The 18728-nt window shown below is 37.1% G+C and overlaps 1 protein-coding gene across 2 annotated transcripts in view; it reads left to right on the top strand.

The window, feature by feature from the left end:
• arsh (arylsulfatase H) overlaps positions 1–13214 on the top strand; it is a 19236-nt gene extending 6022 nt beyond the window's left edge. The window contains exons 1-11 of one of the 2 annotated variants that reach the window (XM_007578633.2): positions 3066–3150; positions 3625–3780; positions 4553–4674; positions 4794–4916; positions 5921–6123; positions 6774–6994; positions 9143–9279; positions 9498–9635; positions 9719–9878; positions 10142–10263; positions 11961–13214. In XM_007578633.2, coding sequence (XP_007578695.1) covers positions 3632–3780; positions 4553–4674; positions 4794–4916; positions 5921–6123; positions 6774–6994; positions 9143–9279; positions 9498–9635; positions 9719–9878; positions 10142–10263; positions 11961–12355 — 1770 coding nt within the window. In that variant the 5' untranslated portion in view covers positions 3066–3150; positions 3625–3631 and the 3' untranslated portion in view covers positions 12356–13214. Of the gene's footprint in view, positions 1–3065; positions 3151–3624; positions 3781–4552; positions 4675–4793; positions 4917–5920; positions 6124–6773; positions 6995–9142; positions 9280–9497; positions 9636–9718; positions 9879–10141; positions 10264–11960 lie in introns of those variants that run through there. The other variant, XM_016664442.1, reaches the window with a different exon arrangement.
• Positions 13215–18728: the final 5514 nt, after the last annotated feature.

Genomic DNA, 18728 nt, shown 5'->3' with positions numbered 1-18728 from the left:
TATATATATATATATTAGAAAATTAACGAAGAAATTTTGTTAAGCTGTCAAAAAAGAAAAACAAAGCAGAGCAAATAAAAAAAAATACTGTCACTAACTGGATATACATGAGTGCTGTCATGGATATAAGAACATACTCCTTTCCTTTCTAGGATTTTATAGTTCCATTTTATAATACTACTGATTTTATTTTTGCTAAGTAAATTGAATAACTTATCAACTGCATGTTTTATTTGCTCAGGTTATCAGTGTCTGATATAAAATTGCTTTTGGTGATCTGAAACATTTAAATGTGTCAAAAAGTGAGAAAAGGCTCAATTCGGTAATATCGAGGCGTTGTGACATTTGACAAAAAAAAGAAAAATGTTTTTAACTGTGAGCTCACACCACTATATGCACCTGCTCATAATAACAACCTCTATCAGGTTCTAGAACTATTTAAATCTAACCTGAATAGATCTGCTTTTATTACAAATAATTAAGGCTGAATCTTCTCTCACATGACTCATTGAATTAAAGAAGAAGGGTTCGGCTGTGTGTCTGTACATAAACTGACTCATAAAGACAGATAAATCTCTCTTACAATAGACAAATTATACTAACAATTCCAATTCAAAATACACACTCATTTATTACAAAGATGAAGCAAAAATGGAAAAGCCAAGTACCTTACTGATTCAGCAAGATTTCAGAGGAAACGAGTTTGTCCACCTCTGTAAAAACAATTTGCTGATTTGAAGCAAGCTAGCAGAATGCTAGGAAGGAAAGAAATCACTCATTGCCCATCTGAGGATGGTTCTGAGTCTATTTAGAAACATTTTAAAGTCCATCATTCTAAAGTCAGAAAGATTATTCAGAAATGGAAAACATTTAGGACAACTGCTAATCTTCAGAGGAGTGGCTGTTTTGCCAAATTCAACATCATTTCAGAGCATGCGATGCTCAGAAAAGTTACAGAGAAAAGCTCTATCCGAGACTCCAGACTCTAAACATGGTTATACAATCTAATTTTAAGGACAAGATTATTTTACCATGGGTTGATAAGGACAAACCCTTGAACTGTCTGTCAGCTGTTGGATGTCCCTTAACTTAATTGTTATTTCATTTTTATAGGTCTCAGCGGGACTTTTGATTAGAAAATTATAGCCTGACAATGTGGACCTTCTTGGAAACCTATCGTAATGTTGCTAAGGCAATGCACCCCAAGGACAATAATGGTAAAAATTGATCCGCGCATACAAACGCTTTATGACTAAGGCTTTGCAAAGCCAATATAATCCTGTGCACAAACTCTTGTGGAAAGATTTATTGATGCAAAGTTTCTACTTGTGAAAGAGTGTTTCTTCTTGTTTTTTACAGTGCCTTTGAGATGTCAAAAAGTTTATAGAACTCATGAGGAATAATTAAAAAAAAGAGCCAGGAAGAGATCTAAATGAAAGAGTTGGAATGTCAAGTATTTTAGATGGAAAGACACACGTCAAGTGCAGGTTCTGTGAATGATTTATGGTGACAGGCCTATAAAGATTCGCCTGATTAGAGCCTTAGAAACGAAGTGTGGGAACCTGCTTGAGGTTGAGCTTGCACAACACAAGCACTGTTGATGCCTTTACATGTGCACATATTTATTTTGTACCCTGAAGCTGCTGCACCCACACAGAACCATCCTTTCTAACTAAGTACAAGCAGTGCGAGCAGAAACCTGGTGATGACTAATAAATTTGCTTTGATTACAAATAAGTGAGGCTGAATTTTCTCTCACATGACTCATACCGAATTAAAGAAGAAGGGCTTGGTTGTCTATGTCTGTTAAATAAACCGACTCATATAAATACAGATAAATCTCTTTAACAATGATCATATGCTAGCAGTGCCAATTCATTTTTTCTTTGTGTCAGTGAATGGATCATATGTTGCGAATCTGTTGACAAGACATTTCTCTTATGTTTGACTCTCTCAGGAACAGTTTGGCGTTCTCTGTCTTCAAAGTATTAAGAAAGGGCTTGATAATCAGGCAGTTAAACTTGTTCGACAGGTTGACATGGAAGTTATCAAACTGTGAGTTGCTAAGAAAGGCCAGACTGTTTTATTAGTGGCTTTTTGTCTGGTTTATTTGGTTTGGCATCGTACATATTCCTCTTGCCAGTACTACAATATCCTGATTATGCTGTGCTACCTCTGCTTCATTTTTGAACACCCTTTTTCCTTTCACTTTACTTTCTTCTGATATGAATGGATTTGGTACACTGTGAACAGTCAGCTTCTTATATGTATAAGATTACACATCAGTGACAGCTGATTGTGAAGCCCAAAACAAAACATTTCTATGATATAAATTATATTTTGTTAATCTTTTATAATATTTTAATTGTCTTTTTTTTCTTTTTACCTTTAGGCCATAATTATTAAAATTACCTGAAACTGATACTAAAAATCACTCTTTGTCAAATTTTCTTTAAAGAATATGAATGTACTTTTTATTGAATAACTGAAATAATTTTAACTTTTCAATAATATTCTAATTACTGAGGTGCACATTATTTAAATTCAAGTTTACATTGATCTATAAAGACAGAGAGTTATGTGATGTTTTAATGACAATTAAAGTGATGACAAGGAGGCACTGTAACTAAAAATACATTTTTCAACCAGATATAAATAATCAACATACCAGTGGAAATATGCCAAAATACAGTCACCAACTGTAAGAAGGGTTTGATTGCTGCATCTTAAACTATCAAGATGCAATTTTAGCAAAAGAAGTCTCATTATTTCACATCAAGAACAAAATTTTTGGTCAAATGAAAATACTGCGCATCTCCTAATATAATAACGCTAATATTCCTCAAAACTAGTACTTACCTAAGTTTCGTAGGCTCTGATTATTATTTTGTCTATTAGCAACACAGCGGTGAAAAGCACTTTTAAATTTCTGTAATCTTTTCATTGTTTTAACCTTTTGTTTGTTGTATTTGAAAACTCTGACGACACCTTGACGCAGTCCTTAACTGTGTATCGTCGTGGCGCATGAGCTACCTGTTTTACTGGAGCCTGAAATGTGTTGCGCGTTGGTGACATTTATTACTGTAAACCTTTTGAGGAGGGACCTGAGCAGAGCAGGAACAGCTTTGAGCGTAGAGTAGTTTGATGGAGGTGAGTTTAAATTGCGAGGAGTTTAAATACATTTTAACGCTGCAGTTAATCAGGAGACATTCAGTTTCATTCACTCACGTTACGGCTTGCATTTAATTGCGGCACGTTTGCTCGGAGAGCCGTGCGGACTCTGCCAGAGTTCACACTTCAAATGGTGTTTTATAACAGCGTGTCTGAATCTGGGCACTCCTTCCTTACATAAGAAGTGTTCAGATTCACTTCATGTGTTGGGATTACGCAATAGCATGCAGTCTTTAAAAGATCCCCCGTAATAATTTGCACTTTAGAGGCAAAACAAAATCCCTTGCAGAATGGCTATGCAGTTAGTCAATGCAATGTGTTTTGGCAATATAAAAATAAAATTTAAATCACTTTTTCTAGCAAAATATAAAAGTTCATGTCAGTCAAACTAACACGACGTAAGTTTTTTTGGGAAAAAGAAATAGGAGTAATATATGACTGTCTTCTGCTCAGATCTGCCATGCTGGCACCTCTTCTTCTTTCCCTGCTCCTGGCATCAGGAAGTGATGTCAAAGGGGAGGTGGAGGACAAGAGGCCTAACTTTGTCCTAATGATGGTGGACGACCTCGGGATTGGGGACATAGGTTGCTATGGCAATGATACCATCAGGTAAACCATACACAATCCATATTTTTGATGTCCTCAGTAAAGATCTGTGAAATTGAAAAATGTTAGTAAAATCATTTATAGAATAAAATATATTCATGATAAGAACATCACAAGTAAGTCTAGCTAACTGAAGGTGTTTTTATTTTAATGTAATATACACATTTAAGTTGATCAGAGTATCTTTGACGTAGCCGTTTTTCAAAATTGGAAAGACAAGAAAAAATATAATTTAGATAAAACAGATTTTCATCTAAACTTGCCCATATTTACAGAAAATGTTTAAAATAACTTAAACTGTGACAAAGCTACTTTTCAAAATGGGACAGAGAGGAAAAAAAATAGACTTAGGTAAGAGTTCACTGAGCTTCCTAAATCAGGAAATGACTGTACAAGTAAAAAGCCTCTCACCTGCACTTTCCCATATGAAATATATATATATATATATATATATATATAGAATCTGGAAAATCTGGAACTGTAATAAACAAGGATAGACGAAGAGGCAAGTTTATACTGTCACCTTTCACAGTGAGTAGGATGATAACAAATGGAGAAAAAAAAATCTTCTTCACATTTTTCAGTTGAAGAGTGTGCTGCTTCAGAAAAAGAACAAATTACCAAGGCTGCCAATAACAGCTGGATTAGCTGTGTGTAATTAGATCTGGTCTTAGTACCAAGTTTTCTAAAACAATCGTATAATACAAAGTAATGTTTGTATTATACGTTTTATACGTTTTATATTACTCATTTTTATTTTTTACTGTTCCCGAAGAACTCCCAACATAGACAGACTGGCTTCAGAGGGAGTAAAACTGACCCAGTACATCGCAGCAGCTCCTCTCTGCACGCCAAGCCGGGCCGCTCTGATGACAGGCCGTTATCCACTTCGTTCAGGTAAATGATCTCCTGCTTAGAGCCAAACATTTACATGATAATGTGTAGTTAAATCTACCACATGCAAGGTTCCATCAGTTTTTGTTTAATTTGTTTTTGCATTCATATGTGTTGACCAGGGATGGCCAGCCCAGGCCGTGTCCAGGTACTGCTGTTTCTCGGAGGTTCAGGGGGACTTCCACCTAATGAGACTACCTTTGCTAAGAGGCTGCAGCAACAGGGATACACCACCGGCCTAGTCGGTAAGAGGCGATCGGGTCTGCTGTCTGACTCATAACTCTTCCAACATACTTTTATTAAAAATTGAATAGACAATTCACAAATCAATGACATTACCTCCATCGTTTGTAGCAATTTCGCTTCTGCTATTTTCTTTATATGCGGATTAGATTCACAAAGAAGCCTGCACTAAATTAATGGCGATTCAAAGCCTCTCATTTGCAAGTGAAGCAAATGAGGGCAAATTGAACTAGCTATTGCATAAGCTCAAAGTTGTACTTAGCAGAGGTAAAAATTAAGAGATGGAGAGTTTTATTTTATAGAATAGAATAGAATAGAATAGAATAGAATAGAATAGAATCCTTTATTGTCCCTCCTAGATGAAATTTTAGGTGTCCCATCAGTGAAACATGCAAATTCAGACAAAGATAAAATATTATAAAAATAAGGGAACATTTCCAATAAAAGAAAAAATACAGTACATTTGTTAAAAATAGCACACTCAAGTTCCATGAAATGTGCAATTAAGTAGGATGGTTTCAAAAATATACAAACTTTGTTTGTACATCTGTGCTCAATAACACAACCCCAGACTATTTAAACTTTTTAAAAGAATCTGCGAGTTCTAAAATCCACACTCTCACAGATCTTAGTCACAGAGTTAATTTATTTTGTCACTTTTAATGAACCCCCTGTGAAGCAGGTGCTGAAATCTCCCATAATTCTTGCTTTTCCTGCATCAAACCACCAACTTTCAGTAGACAGTATTTTTCTCTCCAGTCTTGATAGAGCAAATAGCAGCGGCCTTTTAGAATTTTTTCCTTGTCACTCAGTCTTATGCTCATGTGTGATGACACATAAGGAAATACATTTTAAAGAACGTAGTAGGATCTGCTGAATTTTTCAATCGAGCCAGACCAAATTATGCTTGATGAAAGGTCTGAAGATTTATGTAGTGATGTGGCCTCTTTGCTCTTTTTTGTCTTTACATTAATAGAGTTCTGTTTTTAATCTTGTGCTCCTGCAGGTAAATGGCACCAGGGTGTGAACTGTGAATCCAGAGGTGATCACTGTCATCACCCAAACCAGCATGGTTTCAGCTATTTCTATGGCCTGCCATTCACCCTTTTTAACGACTGCGTTCCCGGGGAGGGCAGCGATGTGCTGGTGGATCTTCAACTTGCACTCCAACATCTAACCCTACTGCTTGGACTGGGACTTCTTACAATGGTGGGTGTGACTTTGTCTTGGTTTTATTTTTCTTTCTCCACATATATAAGAAACAGATATGTTTTCATTTTGTTGTTTTTTTTTGTGTTTTTGCTGGATGAAAAGGAACACAATCAAAAAAAAAAAAAACAAAAAAAAAAACTGTTGTGTTAAGTCAAAAGCTTAGCAACTCGTGTAATCATGCAGACAAGTGCCAAAGGGTTTGAGAAGCAAATTGAAAACAGAAACTTGGTTGTGAAACTCAGTTGCATTAGTCAGAGACTCACATTAAGGAAAAACCCAATGTTGAAACTGAAATTCAGAAGAACTGGCAAGGAAAGTTGCCTGTGGGACAAATAGAAACCAGCTGTTCCACAGGTAGAGCAAAGGGAATGGCACTTGAAGCAAAAATTGTAAATGAGAAGAAATTCATAGAAGCCTTTAAGAGTGACAGCCAAGTAGAGTATTTTCTATTGATAGTTTAAGAAAGGAAACAGGTTTAGTAAGAACATTTAAACTACTAGTATCTAATGGCATGAATCTCAAAGTGACAACCGTGTAACATGATATGCGTCAGTATGTCTCAATATACCAAAATCAAACTGTAACATAAAAACTGTATGTAAAGGAGTCAATACATTTGTGTATGTTCGATCCATATGTCTTTTCAGGTGTGTGTCCGTCTATGTGGGCTCCTTGAAGTTAGCCTGTGGCTACTGGTGCTACTTTTCTTTGTCAGCACAGTAGCAGCAGCTGTGTGGTATGTCCCCTTTGGGCTTCTTCGAACCTGGAACTGCATCATTATGAGGAACCAAGATGTGATAGAACAGCCCATGACAGTGGAGACACTGCCCCAAAGACTGCTGGCAGAAGCACAGAATTTCATAAAGAGGTAAGGTAAGCATGTCAGTGCAAAATAATGAGCGGCTCTGTCCTTTTTTCCCCCACAGAAAGTCTCAAAACTCACAGATACGCCAAATTTGTCTTTAATTTTATATTTAGTTAGCAAAAATTTATACTAGATATATACCTCCTATATAAGCCAATGATTATGATGTGTTTGCAAATTTGATGCTTTTAAGATATGTGTAAACTTTAGAACAACCTAAAGTAAAAAGCATCAAATAAGCTAAAGGAATTCTCCAAAACTCCTATAGTTTAGTTAGAGAGAGCTCAAATAGATTAATGACAAGTAATACAAATAAAATGACAAAATGGTCAAAATAAAGGAATAATTTAAACTAAAACAATCAAAACTGATAAAAGTAGTTCCATAGTCATTCATTGATCAGCAAAAAAACTTTCCCAGTTGATATATTAGTAGAATATGTAGCACTCAATAATAGGGCTTGAAGGGTTTTATGTAAAACCGACGTTATTTGAACTTCATTAAATGTTTTAATGTTATTCATTCATCAAAAACATTCATGGAGTGTCGCTTTGATTATTCCATTCATGTTTGACAAATCCCTTAACCTCCCATGTCAGTTATTTGGGTGTGCCTAAACGCTTGCTCAGACAAACCACAACCTATTTACCCAAAACTCTTCCTCGAAGATGCATTCGCCAGCAGGGCTCCTGTCTCACAGAGAACCCCTCACCACCAGACTAACAACAGCATTCTTTAGTAGGTATGCTGAGTTTGCCATACTAAATACTTCTCAGTTCAATGCTGCTGAGAATATTTGTAAATGACATAATGAAGGAGCATACAATTTCAGGACATAATCAATTGAAGGGAATAGTTATTTGATTGTGCTATAAAATGGCACTATGTCCCTGGAAAGTATATGAAGCTGCCCTTTGAGATCAACTAACAGCTTGTTGGGGTTTTTTTTAGTTGCTTTTTAATTATTACTTTGACTGTAGAAATTAACACTTTTAGGCCAGTCAGTATTTTCTTCTATATTTATTTATGAACATTAACATAAATCTGTCTCTTGCATTTCTCATTGTGAAGAGTGCCCAAGCAAAATTGGCCTCTTCATATTTACACCCCATAGAAACAGAAAATCATGTATTACTAAGTCAGAGTTTTTAAACATTCTGTTCAGCCTGAAAATAAAATTAAGAATAAAGAAAGGAAATTATATTTGTGCCTATGCACTGGTGATTATTTTATAATATGAGTTTATTTCCATGAATCAGTGAATGTACTCAGATAAAACTATCTGAGTACATTGTCAGTATTTTGCAAATCCAAGAGTGTTTTTAGTAGATATACCTTAGAACTACTGTTACACAAGAAAATAATATGGTTTGAAACTCTTATCAGCTTGCAATATTTTTTTTATGGATTTGAATTATACCAAATTTAGTAAAACATAATAGAATACCAATTGTTTTCCAGGATTAAGTGTAGCTCAGTGGTTCTCACACCAAAATACTCTTGACCTCATTTGTTACGGATATGACCTTAGCATGCAACCTACACTTAGAAATCCTTTACTATTTAATATTTATAAACTCAATCTGAGGATTATTGTTAAGCTTTATTTGCTTTGTGTTTTTTGTGAAACACAGGGTTTCTCTCAGTGCATTATATTAAGCCTGGCGGGCCACCAGGCTTTACTTGTGCCCCCACCGGGCTAAGCATTGCTTATTTTTTAAAGTCTTTTTTTAAAATGTTTGCATTTTTTAAGACTTTGTAGTTGGTGTTCGGGTATTAATCTTACATTCTTTCAATAACACATATTTATCAAGTGATATTTTTAAATTTCCTGTCAACTTTAAACATTTTTTAACTCAAGAACACAATGGTCCGCTGGATGAATGACTGCCCCAGAGCCCAACCACCAGGCTTAGCAAGTTTTCTGGTGGAAATTTTGGACACAAATTGCAGGAATGAAGCAACAGGGAGTTATCACCCCAGTTAGTAAATTATTTTAGTTCACTTGAGAATTTGGCATAGTGGGAACTTGTTATTTTGCTAATCTTGTCCACATTATTATGTATGTCCATCTAAATTGTTTGTTACAACAGTATGGGTAATGGTTAAAGAGATGTTGTGCCTGAGAACATCTCTGGCATTCCTCTTTAGGAATGCTGATCGTCCGTTCCTCCTCTTCTTCTCTTTGGCTCATGTCCACACGCCCCTGTTCACAACGCCTGCCTTTGCTGGAAAGAGCCTCCACGGTCGCTATGGCGACAACCTAGAAGAAGTGGACTGGATCATTGGTAAGTCAAAAGGCGTAAACCTAATATGTTAATAAGTGCAAATCTTGTGTTAGACCTCAGAAGGCAGGAATGTTTTATTTTACTTGAGTTCATAACTGACTAAAAGCATAAGATTTCAATAAACTTTAAGTTTTAAAGGGTGGAAAAGGGAAAGAATGAGTGACCTTTTACTGTGTTATCTCAGATGATTGCATCTCACCAACCTCCACTGTTTTCAGGTAAAATAATGGAAACGGTGGATTCACTCGGCCTGGCCAACAATACCTTCATGCATTTTACTTCAGACCATGGTGGGCATTTAGAAGATTCTGATTCTCTTATCGGCCAGAAAGGAGGCTGGAACAGTATATATAAAGGTCAGTCATACATCAGGGTGATTTTGATCGATGACACTCCCACAAATATTTGTGTAATTTCTGCCTTTTTGCCTCATCTCCAGGTGGGAAAGCAATGGGAGGTTGGGAAGGGGGGATCAGGGTCCCTGGTATTTTTCGCTGGCCTGGCAGACTGGCAGCAGGGAGAGTAGTTGATGAGCCTACGAGCCTCATGGATCTCTACCCCACCCTGAAATACTTAGCAAAGGACACCCACCCAGATAGGTACAGACCAATACTTTATAATATGACACTTTTGTAATCTTCAACAGCTCGTCTAGCCAAAACAACAACAAAAAAAAAAGAGAAAAATGTCTGGATGCGAACTAAATCTCACTTTAATTCCTTTAGCGTAAAACACAGGTGCACACACTTTACAAGGGAGGTCATCAAGATTTTTGTCACAGAATCTTCACATACATCAAATCTGTGTTGTTCCTCATGCATTCCTCACAGTCCTCTCTTCTCTTACTCTGACTCTTTCTCAGACAGTTAGATGGCTATAACCTCATGCCACTGCTGGAGGGGAAAGCTGCACGATCAGAGCATGAATTCATGTTCCACTACTGCGGTGTGTACCTGAATGCGGTGCGGTGGCATCCACCTGATAGTAAGTTCACACACGCAGAAACAGAAATGTGCTCAGCCATTCAGCAGATGTATATTTTCAGATTTAATGAGGTATGAAATATTTCCATGAGACAGAATTGAAACGGATCTTATCATGACTGTTTTGTGACGTGTGGCTTTTCACTAAAGGATGACAGAAAAAACAGAAAGTGACAGAAAAAAAAAACACAACAAAGTTGAGACATTTCATTGTCTTAGAACCCACATATTGAACATAACATATGATAATGTTATGTTAAATGGTAAGTAGAGATGTATATGTCTGACTTTTGTAGTTAAATTCTACTCTCCGGTCAGGTGTTTCCCTGTCAATACATATTTTTTTGTACAGCTGTAATGGGAGTTATAACAACATTTATGTAAAAACATTCATTTTTGCCCTTTGTCTTCATTAATGATCTACAGCTGGAACAGTGGTGAGATCAACTGTGTGAGAAAACTGAATCTAAAAGAGAGCTTTACTATTATTTGAAAACAGAAAAAAATGCAAGCTGACATGTCTTGTGCATGCAATTATTATAGTGGCTGTTAGAAATAAGAGAAGTGTCCCAGTATACTCCATTGAGAATCTAAGCTTTCCTAAAAGGTTCCATCATTTTCTGTTACATAAAAGGCAGAGGTTGTTATGCAACAGGAAAAGTTGTTCGGATAAACCAGAACAACTTTGCTGAACTCCATTCAGCCTTCCTGTTTTCTGCTGAATGTTTTGTTCTCTCTTACTTTCCTGCAGCCCCGAAACACAACATGTGCAAGAAAATAGATCCCACATGTAGGTTTTTCATTTCTCTTTTCTTTGTCTAACCTGGTTTGAGATATCTTGCTGAAGCAGAAAATATCTAAGAATGAGTCTTCTTCTCTCGACTACATCCAAACACGAAGCCAGCTGTAAACTTCCCCAACACTTTATTCCTGATTTGTCGGGTCTGTTGATCATCATGATGCTGTTTGTGTTGTTCCCTAATAAGTTGTTCTTTTTCTCTTGAGATTAAATTACAAATGAATATGGAGTGTGTGTTACCATTTGGTGATGTTCCAAAGGTTGTTTGCTGAACTCAATTTATTTAGGGGTATAAAAGTAAAAGGTACTGCATACACTTGAATAGCACTTTTTTTTTTAAACAAATGTATCTGTTAAAAATATGAATTAATTTTCTTTCCACTTATTGATTTTGCGCTAATCTGTTCAAGTCTATCTCAAACAATGGCAATAATGTATGGCTGCTTGAAATTAGACTCTTCTGCCATTGTGAGTGCAATATCACGTTTTGATTCTTTAGCAACACAAATCCATCTCCAACCAAGTTTTCTTTCTTTTCTTTTCTTTTTTTTTTTAAAGATTTGAATCGGGTTTGGTTGTCAGACTGGGCTCTCTGGTTCTTTTGGTGAACTGCTGCAAACATTTACTAGCGATTTGTTTTCAACATTGTCAGTGCCCAAACTGCCTGTTACAACACGTTCCCACTTGTCAAGTTTTTTTCTCTTTCCTGCTTCCTGGTTTTAGTGCCACATTTTTTTTTTTTTTATAGATGTTCCCAAATAAAAGCAATGACATCAAACAAACCATTTGGTAGGCTTGTTTCCACTGGTGATGTCTGACTTTCTCGGCAAAACATTATGCAAACGTGATGGTGAAGAAATCACTAGGTGTTTCTGGCTTTTGTTGTGTGTCTCTGTTAGGCAACTCCATCTTCAAGGTGCATTTTTTCACGCCAAACTTCTTTCCGCCTGGCGCTGGGGGGTGCTATGACACTAGGGTTTGCCTGTGTCATGGCCAACATGTGACCCACCATAACCCACCGCTGCTGTACGACCTTTTCCACGACCCCTCGGAGTCCCGACAGCTGACCCCTGAGACTGAGCCTCGATACGCTGAAATCCTCCAGCAGATTGCCAAAGCCGTAGAGAAACATAAGAGCACCTTTCCAAGTAAAGAGGGATCTGATGACGTTCAAGTTCAACCCAACACAATTCAAAACCAAATGAGCTGGGAAAAGATTTTGTGGAGACCCTGGCTGCAGCCGTGCTGTGGGACCTTCCCTTTTTGTGGGTGCAAGGAAGACAAAAACATTTAAAAATAGGTTTCGGGTTAGTGAAGTTCTTCCTTGCTGACATATGTCTGCAGGTTTACTGCTTAAAAAATGAAAAAATTAAACTAATTTATATATTAGTTTAATTTTTTTATAGTTTTTTTTTTATTATCGTCATTTGACAAAAGTGAACCATGTATTTGGAATTTGAGCATTTCAGGCTGTGCAATCATTCTGTATGGAAGCTTTTTGATTTGAAACCTTGTCCCAATCAATTTGTTTTAGAAATAATGTGACTATGACTATGTTTCTATCACTAAGAGAAATTAAAAAAGAGAATAATATAATTAAAAAAGAGAGTAAATTAAATGTGAAACAAAATGTAACCAGAATAACTCAAACTGCGTTGATATGAACGCAGTTTAAAGTACTGTGCTGATCAGACAGTTTTTATACTGTGTAAATCATTTGGTTAGTCCAGAGAAACTCCTTTTAGTTTGCATTTTGTTGAGTACTTATTCTTATCCAGCAACCCAGAACGGGACCATTTAGTTGATATACTTCAGTCAATCCAGAACAGGAATCAAAAATATTACCTTCCCAATCATTTACAACAAACAGATTCAGAGAAACTCCTAATAGTTCATAATTGTGAAGCACGTTTGTTGTTTCTTTTGCTTTTCTTCTGTTTTTCTGTTCGTTTGTATGTCCTCTAATTCATGTAAAGTACTTTGAATTACATTGTTGCTGAAAAGGTGCTACATAAATAAAATTAGCTCACCTGATATTGTCCCACATTTTGTTGCAAGTCATTCTCATCCTCATTGTACAGAACGTTTTTTTAATGCTCATGAAATAAAAACTGCATCTTGTACTTGTTTGCAAATTTATAAAATAATAAATAAATAACAGTGTAATGTACTCTTGTGTTTATTACCTAGTTTTATCTAGCCCTAAAATTTCTCAAGCTAAGACATCTCTATTTTTTTTCCTCTGCTGAAGCTGTCAAGCATAAACCAGGCTGAATAAGAATAACTATCAACTCTTCCCATAGATGCTCTACTACTCAACTGACATCCACATGAATATGGATGTCCTGTTTTTTTTTGTTGTTTTTTTTTTGTTTTGTTTTTTTCCAAAAGTCAAAAATGTGTTGTGCTGATAACATATTTGACCAGTTAAAAACATTCTGGTTTAGAGGGTCCAGAATACCAGCTATCTCTTTGTGATGTTGTATGTCCTTTTCTCTCCAGAAGTGTTATTTCTATAATGCAAAATACTAAAGATAAGTTTGCTGTGATGACCCTTCCATTGCTTTGAGCATTGGGAACATTTCCATTGAAGGGTTTCTTGGTGGTTTGATTGCTCTAAGGCATGCTGCATGAAGTTCTGCTTAAAACTTCATATCTGGTTCTTTTTCATGGGCTCATAGATCTTTGCTGGAGAGCAGGTCATTTTAGACCCTGATATATCATGAACATGAACCATTGGAGGTTTTTGAATTTTCTTTAGCACTTTAAATATTTTAAAGTGTTGTTTTTATTTTATTATTTTTAATGCCAGATTGTTTGTGCTAAGCCATTTTACAAAAAGGCTTAGGTCCTGCTAAGCATTTTGTAAAATGAAAGTAGTTAACTCTTTGCACCATTAGGGGGCAAAGTCAGACTGCGGTTAAAACGATGAATGGTTCTACAGTGTCTTGAGGTAGGAAAAGAAAACGGCAAAATGAAGTTGGAATTCTGTCTGATGATGAATACGGTAACAAAATAAGCATTAGTTTGCATCTTTTTTGCAAGAAAAATAATTCACATTCAGCCACTGCAGAACATTGCTGCAGTATTCAGCATTCTAAGTTTTGTATTCGGTGTTCTCTCTATTCTTTGTTCTGCGCCAGTTTCCTTATGCTCCTTCCTCACCGTCTCCTCTGACCTCTGACTTCATAACCTTCTCCTCTTTTCTGCAGCAGACACCATAATACTTTTATCTCTTCTCTTCACTCGCAACCCGTCATTAAGATCAAGTGCACAAAGTCTGCTTTACTGAATTAAACCAGTGCCAGGCAAGGGGGCTGAGGGGGGACTGACCTACTTTGACATGCTTTAATAATAAAACGCTATGAAGTACAGTGTGAACTCCTTCATCATAGGTGTCATCACCATTTGTTATCACCCTTATCATCATCGTCATTGTTTCCCCTCCAGCCATGGCAGGCAGTCCCAACATCAAAGTTAGCAAAAGCAGCATCTGATAATTTCCCTTCCTCCTCTGTTTACTGCTCTTCAAAACTCATTTTTGCTTCTCCTCCTAATTTTTGCCCTTCCCCTGCAGAAAGTGCTCATGTCGTAAGTGAGGAGACAAATTTCATCACCTTCATCATCACCACTGTAATTGCTGCCATCACAGATGTAGTGTTTATTCCCGCCCCCCCAACCTGCCTCTCCCCAGCAGTGTCCCGTACATCAAACACTCTGCGAGTTCATTACAGTAGCCACTCCATTATGTCCCTAACGGTAAATCATGCAGTCAAGCATACATAACGACATTTGGCTGTACATCAGAGTTAATGATGGCTGGTGGGGTAGAATGTTTCTGGCCGTACATCATGTCACACAGGAGGGCTACCGTGTGCACACACACCCACATGTAAACCATGGTCATGTGCATGGGGCCCAGACGAGCGCACATTCATGACCGAGCATGTGCACGGTATATCATTCTGAGCAGTTTGGTGGTTTTCTGTAAAGGTCAGTGTTTCATAGGGTGCCGTAAAGCATTTTTAGAACCCAGCGTTTGTCATACGCAAACACACACCACCTTGGAAATGGAGGACTGAGGCATGAGCGCGTAAACATGCTGTAGATTTCTTTCCTGGAACACAAATAAAGTTAGAAGTGAGGCTGGCGATGTGTTGTTGTCATGTTTTTTGTTTTTTTTTCTTTTGATATTCATGTGGCTGTGGCCTATGTATGAAAAATACGAGAACAGGAGGTCATTATAGACCAAAGATGTCCTTTTTTTTAAAAAAAATTGATTTTGGAAATAATGTTTATCATGTTTGCAGCTGGATTTATTTGCCATTGAAATTAAATGGCAATGTCAAGGCTTGATGATGTTGTTGTGGCATATTAACACACACAAATATAATGTGACAGCTATGCCATCAATCAGATTCTATACTCTTCTGAGATCTTACAAATGAACATCTCAACTTTCAACCTTCTGTGAAGTATATTTACAGTCTGATGGTGCCTCGTTACTGTGTGTTTTTACCATCTGGGAACCACACAAATTGGAGAAAATAATTCATGAAACAACACTACACAAGTTAATTAGCGATCATTTATTTTTCACAGCTTGAACTGATTGCACTTTCATGTTTTATGATCAAAAGAACAGTGTGAAAACAGCTTAAAGTGTAAGCCAGTTAAGTAGTTGAGCACAAGGAAGTGTAGCAAGATATTAAGCTACTTTTAATTTGAGATTTTAAACCAAATAGTCTTACCGCTTATCAGTAATAAGCCTAAATAGTGAGTTCTTTACCTCACCAAGGAGCCTTGTCAAGTAAAATGAAGCATGAGTAGATTTCTGTGCATTTCTCAAGATGAGAATAGATTTAGAATCCACACTAAAATCAATTTTCCTAATCACTTATGAAACCACAAACTAAAATTTTTGCCAATCAAGCTGAGATTCACTCAGGTGAGATTTGATCTCCTATTAGACACAGGAAACACAAAAGTCTACTCCAACAGATTACAGGGAAACTTTATAAATTGGAAATTATGGCTCAAAATAGTATGACCTGAACTTTATAAAAGTCAGAGAATCACCAGGAACTTATGAAGTTCTCTTCTAAATAAATAGGTTTCATGTTTGCATGATCTAGGTTTGTTGCTAGAGGTAAAAGTTAAATATGACCAAGATTTAGAGCCAGTCACAATTGATCAGCTTTCAATGTTAGAACTGCCACAAGAGAACAAGAATAGCACATTAGCTTAAGTGCCTGGATCTGTCCAGGTGTGTTGTTCTGGCTCCGCTGCTTCTCTTCTTGGCTGATGGGGAAATCTTGGCACAAATGACTGTTAAAATAAACCCAAAGGTCAGATGAGGCATGGTGTTAGTTCCGGTACAGCTCACTGGACAAGCTGGGTGTTTCCTTATTTTTGAGTAATAACTGACCCTATCAATATTCAACATACAAAGTTACAACTAATCACAGATTATTTTTCAGCTTTTTGATTTTCTGAAATGTATTATAAGGAAAGTGCACAAATATAAAATAAGGTGAACAAGGTTTTAAAATACAAAGTGTTTTACAGGAATTCCTACTTGGCCAATTAGCCTAATAAAAAGACCAATTCTGTTAGAATCAGATTTAGCTTTTTTCACTAAGCTTATGCACACAAACAAGGAATTTGACTTTGGTTCCACTTTGCTTTCAATTAATGCATTTTAAATATATATATAAAATTACAGTTTTGTATTATAAAAATGTCCGCAATACAGTGTTTTTACAAAAGAGGAAAACATGGTTCAATAAGTACGCATGTTGATCCGTTCACACTCAAGGGAAGAAACTGTCTGTCAGCTGATTTCAGCAAATGTTGCTCTGTAGCGTTGCCTGAAGGTAAACGACAAAACAATTTGTGTCCAAGGTGTGGGGTCTCCAGACATTGCTGCCTTTCTCCTGACCTAATACCTGTACAACTCCTGGATGTAGGGAAGGTCAGCCTTTATGATTCTCTTTGAAAACATAATTGTTTGTTGAGGTTTGGACCCGTCCTGCTTTGTGAATGAGTCAAAACACACAGTGATGGGTGTGTAGAAGAAGTGTAGACTCCTTGTGTTGCTGTATTAGGTTCAGGCTCTGCTGGACCTTCTTCTGAGCAGTGTCTATGTGTGAGGACTATCTCAGGTCCTGAAAAAGGGGTGTGTCCTTTAGGAACTGGAAGTGATCCACAGTAGACAGTGTGTTGTTGAAGATGGTGAGGCGAGGGCGTGTTCGTTTTCAGTGAGTTAAGTACCAGGTGGTTCTGAATCCAGACAGTTCCAGTAGTGTCATCTGTGACCTTCAGAAGTTTTGCAGATAGGTTTTCTGAGGTGCAGTCATTTGTATACATACAAAAGGAGAGTATGCACACTTACAGGGTGCTGATGGTTTTGGTGCTGGAAGAGGATGCTCTCCAGCCTCACCTGCTGCTGCAGGTCAACACTGTGACATGGGTGAGCTTCTGGTCAAGGGTGTCTGGGTTGATGGTGTTGAAAGCTGGGCTCAAGTCCACAACGAGAATCCTGGCTAACATCCCTGGGTGGTTGAGGTGGTGCAGGAACATGGAGAATGAACATGGAGTTGATCATGGGAGACAGACAGAACCCAACAGAAGGAGATAGTGAAGAACAAAGAGACTGGGCAGCTTAACATAGTGAGGAGGAGTGAAAGTCGGTTACAGGCCACCGACTGCAGCCGGGGAAGGGAGCTAGTGAAACTAGAAGAGGAAATGCCAGGCAGCTGGGAAAGAGAAGCAAATGGCAAATTATTAAAGCCTAATTTGCTTTAATAAATTAGGCTTTAATAATTCCCAGGCGGTCATTTCGGAGCACCTCAATTTGCACCGCTTGCGTCCGATCTCAGTTCCACTTCGCCGCAAACTACAGAGCTCCTACAAGATCCATGTAGCGATAAACAGAGATAAATAAGGATGAGTGGTGTCATAAAATGTTGTAGTTCTTAACTTCCTAAATTAATATTTTCCATTCATTCCCCTCCCATTTCCTCTGCCTTGACTGGCACTCCTGCTGTGACCTGAGAAGAAACTTGACATACTAGGTTTCAGAGGTAAAACCACACGTTTTGTGTGTATGCAGCCACATCTGATGCTGACAGCTTATGCATAAATATTTTCATTAATATCGCTGGCATTTTGAGCAACCATAGGGTGAATTATTTTGAAAATACGGATGGTGTGCTTGTGCAATTGGTTCTAATTTTGGTGGATGGCTCTGTAGATGTGCAGCGGACACAGTGTAAATGCTTTCATTGATTTAATGGATGAGCACTTACCGTACTGTGGAGGCTGCAGTAAACAATAACAGAAATAAATACTAAATCTAGCAAAATATACCCATCACCGAAAATGTGTCTGAACTAACAGAACGAATAAACTAGGATGAGTTAAAACAATAAAAATAATCAATACAAATAAAAATAAATAAAAGAAACAAAGAGTTCAAACAACCTATTATAGAAATGCAACAATAACAGCAAAATCTAGCTGTAAGTGTGACAATTAATAAGATGTCATTTAAAAAAAAAAATACAGCACATCAAAATTGATGTACTGCAAGCCCATGACATTCCCTGACGTTCCCTGCAAATGTGTGAAGTAAGTTCCAGGAGTTCAAATGATCTATTTGTGCA

Source organism: Poecilia formosa, unplaced genomic scaffold (assembly GCF_000485575.1).
Source record: "Poecilia formosa unplaced genomic scaffold, Poecilia_formosa-5.1.2 Scaffold486, whole genome shotgun sequence".
In the NCBI taxonomy this organism is placed as follows: Eukaryota; Metazoa; Chordata; class Actinopteri; order Cyprinodontiformes; family Poeciliidae; genus Poecilia; species Poecilia formosa.
This window is presented reverse-complemented; position numbering and strand designations above follow the sequence as displayed.